Genomic DNA, 13,801 nt, shown 5'->3' with positions numbered 1-13,801 from the left:
TTCTGTAGCACAGAAGACATCTTCAGTGGGTTTGGATTGTGCTCCTGGCCAAAATAAAGGCTGTATGTTATTTAGGGCAACAATAGACATTTTCTCAGCAACACTGGTCCCAATGGTCCTAAATGCTCACAAGTTGTTTATGACTAGTATTTATTGTATACAAAGTAATGTATTCTGTGAGTGTACAAAATTATATATGTTGCAGTGCATGAAAAATAGGTTCCCTATCACACAGACAAAAATGTCACTAGATCTCGATCTACTGAGGAAAGGCTCTCCTCTTCTGGATCTATCTTTGAGGGGGTCTATCTGCTCGGCCCCAGAGAAGGTTTCTCTGTATGCTAGCTGTTCTCCTACTTTTAAAAAGAGCAGGTATGGTAAATCCAGTATTTCTTCATTTTATTCACGAATACTGTGATTACACCTGAGTATCTTTTACAGGAACTGTCTATCAAAAGGCATGTTGATAAAAATGTGGAAATGCCAGTTCAAGAATCAAAAAATAATAAGAAAAGCAAAAGCAAGTGGAAGAAGGCATACAAAAGCATAAAGTCCAAAACTTATGGAGAAGATGAAACCATGTTTTATTCACCACCAGATAAAAATCAAAAGGAGCTTGTAAGTTTTAGTGTCCTCTGCTTTATATGTGGGATTTAGATGGGTGAAATGGGCTGAACTGGAGGCTACCACTTAATGTTTGTTCCAAAAAGAGCAGCAAGATTGTCCCCCACCATGGATTGGGAACATGACAAAGGTGCAGGACTTCATCCCTACCCTCCCACAACCAACTCAGTCCAAATCCTGCCCACCTACAGTTGGTATTTCTCAAAGAAAAAAAAGTTTCCATTGGTATCAATGTGGCCATTTTTTCCTTGTGAAATAGCACCTGGGGGAGGGGATCTGAAGCAGGAACATGGCTGTGGATAGGGTTAATGCTCCCTAATCCCGCTGAATTCTGAGCATGGGAGGGAGATGATCCAGTTCCCATTTCTGAAATGAAAGTTAAGCCCTAATGACAGCCTTAACATAATGTTTAGCTTGGTCCTAAGATGGATTAATTAAAAACCAAGCTGGATATTAAACACCTTCGTTTAATAGGGTCACAAATGTAAAAATATGTTTTAGAGATGAAAAATTCAAGACAAATTAACATTCATCAGAATTTCACAATGTAATATTTGAACTCAGAATTTTATCCTTATAAATAAACTTTAATAATTTCATTTTGTATTATGAGATAGACATGTAATTTGACTGTTAAGATATTGTAAAAACAAACAAAATTTTTAAAATGAGAGAGAAGAGAGAGAGAGAGAGAGAGAGAGAGAGAGAGAGAGAGAGAGAGAGAACTGTCCCCTGCATTAGCATGCTGTAATACATGCTGGACATGTTCCAGCTCCTGTATCATCATGCTGGCAGTGGGAAGGAACACATGGTGATCCCCTCACTCTCTCCAGCTTGTGAAGCACTTGCTTTTCCAGCTGTAGATAGTGAGAGGGCTGCTGCACATTCCTTCCCATTGCTGCCTGTGCCCCCTAGATTGGCCCATAGGAGGAGCATGGACAGCTTTTGTTATCATGCCTGGCCTCAATCAGGGTGGGGAAGGGGACCACAGTGCAGGGCAAGAAGTGAGTGATAATGGAGCAAGATAGACCACTCCATAGATCAGGGATGCTCAACTTTGGCCCTACTGTAGAAATTGGCCTACAATACCCATAATCCCTGGCTATTGGCCACTGTGGCTGGAGATTATGGGAATTGTAGTTCAAAAACAGCTGGGGGCCCAAAGTTGAGCAGGCCTGCCATAGACCCAGACAATCAGTTGAACAGCCCCTGCACATCCGTAGAAAAGAGGCTGCAGAACTGATATCCCAAAGGCAGAGTCCCTTCTTGCCTACACGTCAAGGGCATAGTGTCTGATAAATGATGTTGGTGATGACCAGGTGGCAGCTTGACAGATCGATTCCAGAGGTAAACCACGATCAAAAGCAGTGGACGTAGCCATGGCCCTAGTGGAGTGGGCCTTAATCCTAAATGGGGGTTCCAATTTAGCCACCGGATATGCAAGTTTGATTGCCTGCACTATCCACACTGAAATACAGTGTGCAGAGCCCTTGAGACCCTTGGGGGTTCTCCATAAGTCACAAACAGCAATGAAGATTTTCTGAAAGGTGCTGTGCGCTGAATGTAAAAGGCCAATGCTCTCCTAATATCAAGCGTGTGCCACATGCATTCCTCAGATGATGTAGGGTTAGGGAAGAACACAGGTAAGGAGATCAATTGTGACCTATGAAAGGAAGAGACTACTTTAGGTAGAGAGGAAATGTTTGGTCTGAGAGTAACCTTTTGCTTCTGAAAGATCAAGGAGGAGTGAGAGCATAATTCTTACAGCTCCCCCACCCTGCAGGCAAATGTTAAAGCTACTAAAAATACTGTCTTAAAAGTTAGAAGTAGTAGGTCGCATGTGACTAAGGGTTTGAAGGGCTTGCCTGTGAAGGTAGATAAAACCCAGGGAAGATCCCATGGTGGTGCAATATTACGGACATCAGGATGCAAATATGCCAAGCCCTTCAAAAATTGCTTTACCCGTGGCACTGCAAAAAGAGAGGTCGACATAGGTGAAGTCCAAAAGGCTGCAATGGCCACCAAATGAACCCTTATAGAAGACATCAACAACACCATTCTCTTTAGTTGTAACAGATGAGGTAAAATGAGAGCCGGGGCGGGGGGCACAAGTAGGATTAGGCAACTCCGACAGTCCGGCATATTCTGAAAAACTTGTCCATTTTTCTTTAGACGAAGCCATAGTGGAAGGCTTCCAACAGGCCATCAGTACTTCTTGAAGTTCAGGTGACCGGACAAATGAATTCTCCACATTGTGACACATAGAGTGACCATGTCCGGATGTAGGCCTTTGCCCTGTTGCTGAGACAATAGCTTGGGGTGAGGTGGGAATCGGAGGAAGCAACTTGCTGACAAGCGGAGCAACTGGGGTAACCAGTGGTGCCATGGCCACCACAGTGTGATGAGGATGCAGTTTGCCTTGTCTTGGTCAGTCTTCTGATCTATGCTGTGTCTTGTCTAATTCAAGACAAGTCCTCCTCCATTTGTGCTCCTGTTGTCTACATTGTCTACAGTTGTCTACTGATTCACTAAAATTTTGATACATTTGTGTAGCAGGCAATTCTAAAATGCTCCTTCTAGCATTAACAGTACAAATAGAAAACTTTGAAAACCTACAGAAGGTTAAATGAAATAACGTGATAGAATGCTTCTTTACCTTTCCCCCAGTTACTTTACAAAGGCTTGTGTAAGTAACCAACTACCAAGTCTGGTGTTAGCTATTTTGAGAAGGACTTTACACTATTAACCTTTTCCCATTATACCTCAGTGCAAGTGGGAATTATTTTCTTTGTAGGGATTGTGTAAATCAGTGGCGAGTTGATCGTGTCACTTCATAACATTAACCCTTGAATTGTTTTCTATACCCACAGAAGGAGGTGTTAATGTCTTATCGCCTACCCATTGACACTCTTAATGATCCATTTCAAAGACAAAAATTAACAAGTGCAGCCCATGTCCTCAGCAAAACCATGGGTAAGTTAAAATAAATAGTTTTAAAAATCACTATGAGTAAGTTCTTCTTGTTATTGTATGAAAAATTAAAATGTTCCATATTATCCTTCTTTTAAAAATGTATGGAGTATATATTGAAAATTATGCTGAAAAATTGGGAGATTAATTGGCTGAGAGCAGTGAGCACCATTCACTGGAAAACCTTAGCTTGGGCCCTCAAAACAGAAAGGCCAGATTAAATCTATTTTTATTAGAAATAAATAAAATTATGGAAGGACTGAACATTTGGCAGGCATTCAAATAGGTCAGTGTCTAATTTAGTTTATCAGAGATTCAGACTCATTGAAGTGGTTTTTATATATGGTTTGTATGTCTAAAGAACTAATGACATTTAAAAAACAAACAAAAGCTTTTGTTGTTGCTTTATTTCTAAGCCATTACCATTTAGTTCCATCATTTTTTCATATAAATTTCAGAAGTCAGAAGGGAGACTCAGCACAGTTAAGCAGACTTCAGCCCATTTGATTGCAGTGGGCACATGTAACTGTATTGGATTGTAATCTTTGTTCTGAAGAATTCCATTGTATAAAGTGAAACTACGTGCTTAACCACTAGAACTTTATTAGCTTACCAAACCAATCATTTTTGTTCAACATCTCCATCTTCTTTGATTAAAAACAACTCCCCACCTTGGGATTCCCATTTGGCCTCCTTCTTATTGACATTTTAACATTCAGTGAAGACTCTACTGTTTTTCAAGCCTTTAGTCTGAGTAGTGATATCATCTTGCTTGTATGCTCTTTTGATAACGGTTTGGTTTGTGCTGCTGACTGGGTTTGTATCGATGCTCAATTTTCTAATAGTTTGACTGTTTAATTCCATTTTTAAATTTTGTCGTATGTTGCTTTGAAGAAATGCTTAGCATTTAAAGAAATGCTAAGCATGGAGATTGGTTTAAAAAACAAACAAACCCTCAAGAACAAGATGCATTAAGCTCAATATGGAAAGCTTTTTTTCTTCTGCATGGTTTCTGTGCATCACATTGATGGGTGTTTATGCCTGTGCAGGGACCCACATTGGAACTTTCCAGAGCTTGAGAGAGCTGCTTGGGCAGAAGCCCTGCCCCTTTGTATCCACTCAGTGCACATCTCACCTTAGCACCTCAGTTTTTCACTGACTGCCATAGAGTTGCAATGTTTTGAACCTTCTATTCACTGTTGTTGTCTTTAAAAAGAGAGAAAGTTTTGAGAGAAATTTTCTGAACCCTTCCAATCCTTTTTAAGTTCATAGTTTATTATTGCTTTCTTCTCATTTTTCCTTTTGTGTTTTCATTTCCTTTGGCTTCTCCCCTTTCCCCTCTTTTAGTCATTGGTCTATGGCCAGTAAGACTACATTTAAACAATATATTATTTGCCATGGCCAGTTGCCCACCTCAGATAGACATTCAAAGTGTCTCTCTTGCCTGAGGAAGGGCATAAGGTTGAGATGTGTTTAAACTGCCATGGATTTAACCACCAAGCTCATTGGAATAAAGCCTCTTGATTGCATTCTTTACTCTGGGAAACAGCTCTATAAGGTGGGCCACCCTCAACATTGCTTTCCCAGGTAGCCAATACACTCCCCGGGCAATGGCTTCTGAATCAGCACTCAAATCCTCAGTGCCTGCTCCTTCTTTTACCATGGTGATGGTTTAGGAGTCTGCCCTCTTGGGCACAATATCCTCACTCCCAGCTGCATTACCAGGTCAGTCAACCCTATCAAACCAAACAAAGATGCTGAAACCTATTATCCCCAAGGTTTTCAAGTCTTCCCCTTCAGCTTTGATACCTACTTTCTTGAAACCAGAAGCTTCAGTACCTAGGAGTAAAATCAGCTCAGTACCCAAAGAATGCCCCATCTGTCTTACAGGAAACCTCATAGATTAAAAATAAACAGTATGTGGATTTTTCTAAACTGCCTTCTCCACTACTGGAGAAAACCCTGGAACCACTCCTATCATTGAAGTACTACCCTCCAACTTGGAGTCGGATGTACTTTACATCTTGGAGGTAGAGCTGGACCCAGACCTAGAATTCCATGATCAGGATGCTGATGCAGAGTGGACCTTCCCCTCTTCAGGACCGACCCAGGGAATGCAATCGTCAAGGGGAACATGACAGTACCTGGCATTCTCCCTTCTGGAAACATCTCCTTTATGAAGAATACTATACGCCAGATCCGTGTTGACACCATCACCATGATTATGATCATCATGACACTATCCACCATGTCATAGGCGAGAGGTATGTATCCAGACATTGTGATTGGGAGCAAGAATCTTATTACCACCACTCACCAAGATGTCACTCTCATTCCTGTCATTGGCATCAGTCTCAGTTGAGATCTCTCTCTCTCCCTACACACACACACACACACACACGCGCACACACTGACCATTACCATCACAGAAGCCCATCCTGTTGCTCTAAGGGCAGGAACCAGTGAGGCTACCATGAGAAATTGACTGCCTGCATGGTTCAACCAAGAAAAATGTGGATATTGTACAACTTACTGTGCCCGAGATTTCTAAGCCTTTGAAACCCATGGATGCCAACATCCCATGAAAACTGACCCCACACAAATTCATATTAATCCCAGAGGCTACCAAACAGGTCCATCTTCCTCTTCAGGATCAACAAATATTGGACATTAGGAAGCCTCACATTCCAAATATGATTATGACAATTCTCAATCAGCAGTGCCAGAAACTGCCTCAGATCTAACTGATGGAGAAATCTCCAGGAGTTCATTTTAATGAGCGGAAGCCACACCATCCATCAGGTTCAAATTTTATTATCACAACATGCCAGGTGCCTGCACACCCAGTAGTCTTGGCAAGAGTGATTTATACAGTTACAGATCTTAATACAAACATAGGCCCACCAATCGTGCTTACAGCACACTGTCTGACCCAATTGTGTTAGAACGAAGTATCAGCATTATGCAAAGTAAGGATTGTAAAGTTCCCCCCAACCAGGAGTTTATAACATAACTAGTTACCCAATGACAGTAAAGGTCAAACATCAGACCATGTAACTAATAACATTGAGAGTATGCACCAATCACCATTTGCCAGCAGTTCTTAACATTCCAATCTGTATGTTATTCCAATCTGTATGTTGTTCCACTTCCAATTCCCCCAATTATTTCTAGACAACATACTGATACATTACGTTACCATAGCAACCCTTGCAATAGTACTGAAGTTCATAACTCACAGGCCAAGTTTAGTAACTTGCCTAGGCCCAAACCAGACCCAAATAAAGTTTTTCTTCATCACTACTATGGAATTCTCTCCAGATCTCCTGGAACTAGACTCTAAACCTGATTCCCCAACTGAGGAAAATCTTATTTTTGTGCATAGCCAAGGGATAGATGCACATCAAACTACCATTGCAATTGCAATTGCAATTGCAATTGCACTTACATTTATATACCGCTCTATAGCTGGAAGCTCTCTAAGCAGTTTACAATGATTTAGCATATTGCCCCCCAACATTCTGGGTACTCGTTTTACCGACCTCAGAAGGATGGAAGGCTGAGTCAACCTTGAGCCCCTTGGTCAGGATTGAACTTGCAACCTTCTGGTTACAGGGTGGCAGTTTCACCACTGCACCACCAGGGGCTCAATGAAGGATTCTATTTGATTGAGTCAGAGAAACATTGTCTTTACCAATTATCTCTACACTTTTGGATGTCGTTAACATGTCTGGGACAAACCAGTCACTATCTCACCCACAACTAGGTGCCTGGCGCATTTGTTTGGCACCCAACCCACTATGTTTTTGTTCAGACATCTGATCCCCCATTCAGTAATTCACGAAAGAAGCCACTGTCTGCACTTTTTGATTGTAACAGTAGGAATTTAGACTCAACTGGCAAGAGAGCCAATTCCACCACTAGCCACATGCCCTCACCTCTTGCCAAAGGCATCTAGTGGGCTACTGTGGGAAATAGGATGCTGGACTAAATGGGCTTGGTTCTGATGCATCTGCCATATGACTCCTACATTCATCTTCCCTACAGACCTGATCTCTTGACCCTGCCAGAAAGAAATCTGGAGTACCCCAATCTCCTCAGTCTCCAACTGTCTGTGTGGAGCCTGACCACTTGTATGTGAGAACCCTTTGTGCAGTATTGCATAATGTCTACAAATGTGCTGTATTTACATAGCTAAGAGGAGATTTTATAGCTTTTCTAGTAACTATGGTTTGTACCCTAATCAAACCACAATAGCGAATCCACCTTTTGGATTTAAAGAAGAGGGATCTATTCCTCATATTTTTATACTAGGCAGTATATCAATCAATCAATCAATCAAGGTTCATCTTGGTGCCATCTTGGCACACCATGTTAATGGCTCCTTTCCTGCTGTAAATAATTTTTTTAAAGGAATTAATTCATTTTTTTTCCTCCTGGTCCCAAGGAAAACTTTTCTAACCTTTGGCCAAAACAGACCTCTGACTCCTTTCCCTTAAAATGGCCTTCTTAGTAGCCTTAACTTCAAGTAAAATATCAGCTGAGAGCCCTTTGTGCAAATGTACCCTTCCTACGATTCCACAGAGACAAGGTGACCCTAATAGCAGATGTCACCTTCGTATCTAAGTGATTTCTCAATTCCACTTGTGTCAGATCTCCCTACCAGTACCAGTGCCTCAAATATTGGAGGAGAAGAGATTGCATTCCCTTGATGTCTGCAGGTTGTTTGCCTTCTACATACATGGGACAGCATCATTTCATGTCTGCAGGACTGTTTCTCTGCTATGGGGAGCCTCATAAGTGATTCTTAGTATCGGCTCAATGACCTGGATCTTCTCCACTACTAAACTGTGTTATGAGTTAGCAAAGAAACTATATCCCACTGAGATGTGTGCTCACTCAGCAAGATCTGGAGTCTATGGCTTTCTTAGCAGGTCTTCCTCTGGATATAACATGCAGAGCCATGACCTGGTCACAAACTACTACCTTTATCCTCCATTATGTACTGGATCTGCAAGCAGAGAAGGATGCATTCTTTGGTACCTCTGTTCTCCAAGCAACGCTTTAGATCTTCTCCACAGCTGCCCCACCATGAGAGGTAATATCCTCTCAGTGTGATGCACTGAGACCATGCAAAAGAAAGACAGGTTGCTTACCTATAAGGTTAGTTCCTCTAGTAGTCATCTGTGCATTCCCATGACTCATGCGATTCATGTTTGGGCTACCACCAAAATATCCCTCTCAAGTGCTGGGATTCCATAGCAAGTCTTTGTGCAGGTGTGAACACCCATCAGTGTGAATGCAGAGAAGACTACTAGGAGAACTAATGTTACATGTAAGCAATCTGTCTTTTCTATTTATCCACGTGTCTTAAAAAAAATAAAATAAATCCAAGCAATATTTTATTATAACCTTGCCTTTTCTATCATCCTTCATAGAACACTTAAGTGTAATATAGGTTTTGAATTATTGTATTTAGAAAGGAGCAATTTACAATAGTAATATGTCATTGTGTCTTTTCCTCAGTTATTTTTAAAACTTACTGTAGAAGGGATGTAAAAGAGCAGCTTACAAAGGATACGACTTTTGACTGGGGCCTGTGTAGCTTTTCAAGTTGTCTTGTGTGTAGATGTGTGAAGAATTACCTGTGATGCCTGAACTTAAATTATTCTCTTGCTTCCTAACTCAGCGTGTATACTTGAAATTGTGTTCCCTCTGTTTAGAATGGGAAGAATCAAAACTGGAATTCCCTCCAGGCTTGAAACGTGCTACTCAAAAGTTCCTCATATGGCAGTGTTGCCCACTATGGTTGCACATAAAAGAAAGGGTGAAGAAAGTGATAATAAATCCATTTACTGAACTATTTATCATACTGTGTATTATAATGAATAGTCTTCTAATAGCATTACAGTACATTCTATTTTCAGAAGAATGTGTTGAAAAATGGAACAAAGTAAGTGAAGTCATACTATGCTGCATGCCAAGATTCAGCTTTGTACTGCATTGCTCTGAGATAATGTTGTTGCTGTCATTCAAGTGGTTTTAAACTACAATTTGCACAGGCTGATCTCATTGATTAAAATGTACAGTTATTCTCCAGCCTATATGAAGTAAGGATGTGAACATCATCAGGTGAAAATAATGTTGCAAATCTGCAACAGCCAACATTACTACTAGAATTTCCCAGTGCCTGAGCCCCACTTCATACATTACTGTCAATGGCAGTAAATGTCAATTACTTCACATTTGGAGGAGCAACTAGGACGCCCTTTCTTCCACCATGCACCAAAAGGTGCGAAAACCTAAAGCCTCCAAGCAGAGCCCCATACACATGGCAGCTGGATTTGCATGATTAGTCAGTATCAACCTCTTTCCCCTGTCCTGTTTTTGAGCAGGAAAGATCACATGAATTGGGGTATTCTTTGTATGGGCCTCTGTATTCTCATGCTTCTGGGTCAGAAGGCATAGCTAGATAGTCTTAAACTCTAGTACTTCTCTGCTTACAAATTCAAGGCCTTGATTGGAAAGCATGGGTCAGGGAAGCTGGGGCAGCAGGAAGTGTGTTCAAAAGGCACTTGACACATTTTAACAGCTGTAGGATATGGCCAGAAGGAAAGAGGAGAGCAGGACAATGGTAATGGCTGGCCTGCTGCAGTGAAAAATATTTTGGGGACTGATGTTGGGTTCAGGTGCAATAAGGCAACTGGAGATGGTGGTGGGATCTGCCGCTTTGACCAATATACTACTTGAGGCAATCACCGATTCAGGATAACCCTGGTTAGGGGTTTGTCTATTCAGTTTCCTTACACACTGAGGCTCTTCTCACGATCAGTGAGAAGACCCTGGAGTGCGTTAGCGGGGAGAGTGGGTTTAGTCTGCTCTCCCTACACACGAGCAGGCAGTCTGCTCCGGGTGGCCAAATTGGCTGCCCACACAACTGCCGGCTCCATTACGGAGCCAGCAGGGGCTGGGAGGATCGGGGGCCGCGTGGCCCCTGGAAGCTCCAGCATGCCCTGCGCAAGTGCGCAGGGCATGCTGGAGAGACCCCCAAGCCGGGAGGCTGCTTTTCAGCCTCCCAGTCGGGGGTCTACTCGTGAATTGCCGCGGCGCAGCAACACATGAGCACAAAGATGGGGTTAGCGGTGCGCTCAGTCCGCTAACCTTGGCTAAGGGCAGGGGCAATTAAGGGGGTTACCCACTTGTAAACCACCGGGCTCGCCCGGTGGTTTACATGACCAGTAAAAATTGGGCTAGGCTCTCCTAGCTCGATTTTTGCTGGTCGTGAGAATAGTCCCACTGTCTACTGAGAAAGGACCACTGTTTGCATCATACTGCAATTTCTTTTTCCTGTCCAATGTCCTTTCATAAGGAAAATATACTGCCATGTACAAAGGCAGTATGCCTTGCAATACCAAAAACTGGTAACAATGGGAAGAGACTGGCCATCACCTTCATGTCCTGACTGTGACCACTGAGAGACAGCTGGTTGCCTACTATTAATTAGAACTAGCTTAATCCGCGCAGAGCATCTGCATGCTAGTACTTGATTGCTCCCCTCACCCCCTGCCACAGCCTCCCTCACCACTGATCTCTCCACTTTCACCTGAGCCACACTCCTGCTCCTCCTCCTCCATCCCGTTGCTTCCATCCCCCTCACCCCTCTTGGTCACTCCTCCAACCCTTTACTCCATCCCCCTCACCCCTCTTGGTCATGGCTGCAGCATTGTGGCGCTTATTGGCCAAGCTGCAGCCTCCTATCCCCAGAGACCTCCCCACCCTCACCCAAGTTTCACTCCTGCTCCTCCCTATAGGAGCAGCAGCAGCAGCAATTGACCAGGCCCTTCCTCTCTGACGCCACTGCCATGGCCGCTCGTTCCCCTCAGGCTACTGACAGGCCCGGGCCCATCCCTTGCCTGCCTGCCTCCCTCTGCCAATGGCCTCGGTAGCCCCAAACAGCAGCAGTGGTTGATTGAGCCCTTCCTTTCTGTCACCACGGCTGCTTGTTTCCCTCATGACGCTAACAGGCTTGGGCCCGTCCCTCACCCTTCCTTCTTTCTCTCTTCCCCTCCTTTCTTTCTCATTCTCTCTCCTCCACTCGGTCTTCTCCTGTCTTTCTCCTCCTCCCTCCCTCCCTCCCTTCCTCCCTCCCTTTCTGAGTTAACAGATCTTGTTCATCTTGTTTCCTCATCTAATTCACACAACGGCAGCCTCCTTCTCCTGATTGGGCTCTTTCCTCCCTCTTCGCACAACCCTGTCCACTATGCTTTTATATATATAGATTCCTCTCCTCTACGATCAAGAACATCTTCCCACCAGTAACAGTTGCATTCCAAATGACCTTAACCATCACAGGCTCCTCCTCCATATCTGCATATGGAATCCCTACTGCCCAATCACCATGGTGTCACAGGCTCCTCCCCCCTATTTGCCTATGTAATCCCCAATGCCCAATCACCATGGTGCTTCTGCTCTCAAAGGCTCCTCCTCCCTATCTGCATATGGAATCCCCACTGCCCAATCACCACAGTGCTTCTGCTCATGAACTCTCATGAGAGCTGCCACGCACAGGATTAGCCACGAGTACGACTTAGAGAATTATATATAGATAGATGCTGAACTAGATGGACCTTGGTATGTTCTTGCAAGACAATTCTGATTTTGTTCTTCTAAGTGGTCTCTGTCCATCACACAGATGGGCTTCACGCCTGCATGGAGAATCTATCGGAACACTCACAAGCTTTTTTTTTTTTTTTTTTTTTTTGAAGCTAGGCTCCACCCAGATACACCTTAGTCATGTGATCTACACCCTTTACCTCAGTTCTTTTTCATCCACCGAAGAGGTCACCTCTTAGGATGCTCACAGGCTTCCGTAATTTCTGTACTCTGTCACATTATTTAATTTCTAGGTGTATTCCATTCTGTTTCTTACCCTGAATATACTTCTCTCTATTTATTTTTGTATTTTAGTTGCCCCCCTCGTGGATAATTGTAAACCCCCACCCTTTTCTCTCCTCACCCTCTACGGGTGAGGGAATCGCTGAGGTAAACCCCAGTGGTGTATGGCCGATAAAGTGGCCTTTAAACACTGCTTACAGTGTAGAACAGTGTTCCCTTCCTCAGATGGCCATAGCCTCTGCTTAATTTGCGTGGGGGAATCTCACCAGACCTCAAACTGCATTTACTGAGAGAAGTTTTTGAGACAAGCTAAACGGAACCGAGCTTCCCACTTACGTCTACACCTCTGGGAAACAGCTATGTCAGCGACCAACCAAGCAGGCACTACCTCTTCACAAATCCTGACTGTTGCTGCGACTGCATATGGGGTGGCCAATATACCACCAGGAGGACCTGGGATTCCCTCAGGGACTCCCTCTATCTCCACCGTGCCAGTTAATCAGATCTCCCAGTGATCTCTGGAGACGTTGGCAAAGCCTCCTGCCTCTTCTCCCTCAGCCGCTTCCGTAAAAGCAAAGCCTTTGCAGGCTGACAAGGACTCTCCTTCGCAAGCTGCCAGTGGGCACAAGAAGAAGAAGAAGAAGAAGGCAGCACAGTCCCACTCAGTACTGAAAGAGTCACCAGTACCGGTGAAGTTGGAATCCACTGCGCCCCTAGCTGCTTCCACGCATGCGCAAATAACCTCGGAGCCCAGCAAACAATCGGATTTGTGATCGCAGCCTGGAAAGTCCCAAAAGAAGAGGAAACATGTTTCTAGTGCCAACCAGAATTGGCAGGGCACGTCAATACCAGCACAAGGTTCAGTCACTGTACAAAATGTGGGGCTTCCCTCTTTGCCTGGTCCTCCTCCTCCCATACACAAGGCTTCCCATCAACAGCCTTTCACTAGAGCACATAGCAGGGCTCTTCAATATGAACAGGAGAACCTTTTCTATTACTCTGACCTGGACAGAGATTGTTATGATTCAGACAAAGACTCCTGTTCTGTCATTAGTATACATGGGGATGGGCAGCTGCCTCCTCACCATTCTATAAAATATTACCCTACTCATGACTTTGCATCAACTGCAGAAAGTGATTATTCTGAAGACAAAGATCGCTATCACAGGTCAAAAGACTATGATACTTATCATAGGGGATACATTTTTAGTGGTGCAAGGTGGAGGCATAGGTGCCGCTCTAGGTCACCTCTGAGATATTTCACATCAAGGTCGTGCTCTCCACATGTACGACCAGACGAACTGGTCTCTGC

General features: G+C 43.7%; 1 protein-coding gene across 17 annotated transcripts in view; it reads left to right on the top strand.

Moving 5' to 3' along the window:
• LOC128332064 (sodium channel protein type 5 subunit alpha-like) overlaps positions 1 to 13,801 on the top strand; it is a 205,676-nt gene that overhangs the window by 99,575 nt on the left and 92,300 nt on the right. For 16 of the 17 annotated variants that reach the window (XR_008310543.1, XR_008310542.1, XM_053266305.1 and 13 more), the window contains 3 exons: positions 442 to 618; positions 3,495 to 3,597; positions 9,318 to 9,547. Coding sequence is in view for 15 of the 17 variants with exons in the window: in XM_053266305.1 (XP_053122280.1) it covers positions 442 to 618; positions 3,495 to 3,597; positions 9,318 to 9,547 (510 nt within the window). In the remaining 2 variants the exon portion in view is untranslated. The remainder of the gene's footprint in view (positions 1 to 441; positions 619 to 3,494; positions 3,598 to 9,317; positions 9,548 to 13,801) is intronic. The other variant, XM_053266314.1, reaches the window with a different exon arrangement.

The sequence above is a fragment of the Hemicordylus capensis genome, chromosome 6 (assembly GCF_027244095.1).
Source record: "Hemicordylus capensis ecotype Gifberg chromosome 6, rHemCap1.1.pri, whole genome shotgun sequence".
Lineage (NCBI taxonomy): Eukaryota > Metazoa > Chordata > Lepidosauria > Squamata > Cordylidae > Hemicordylus > Hemicordylus capensis.
Note: the sequence above shows the minus strand (reverse complement) of the source record. Positions and strands in the feature narration are given on the sequence as shown.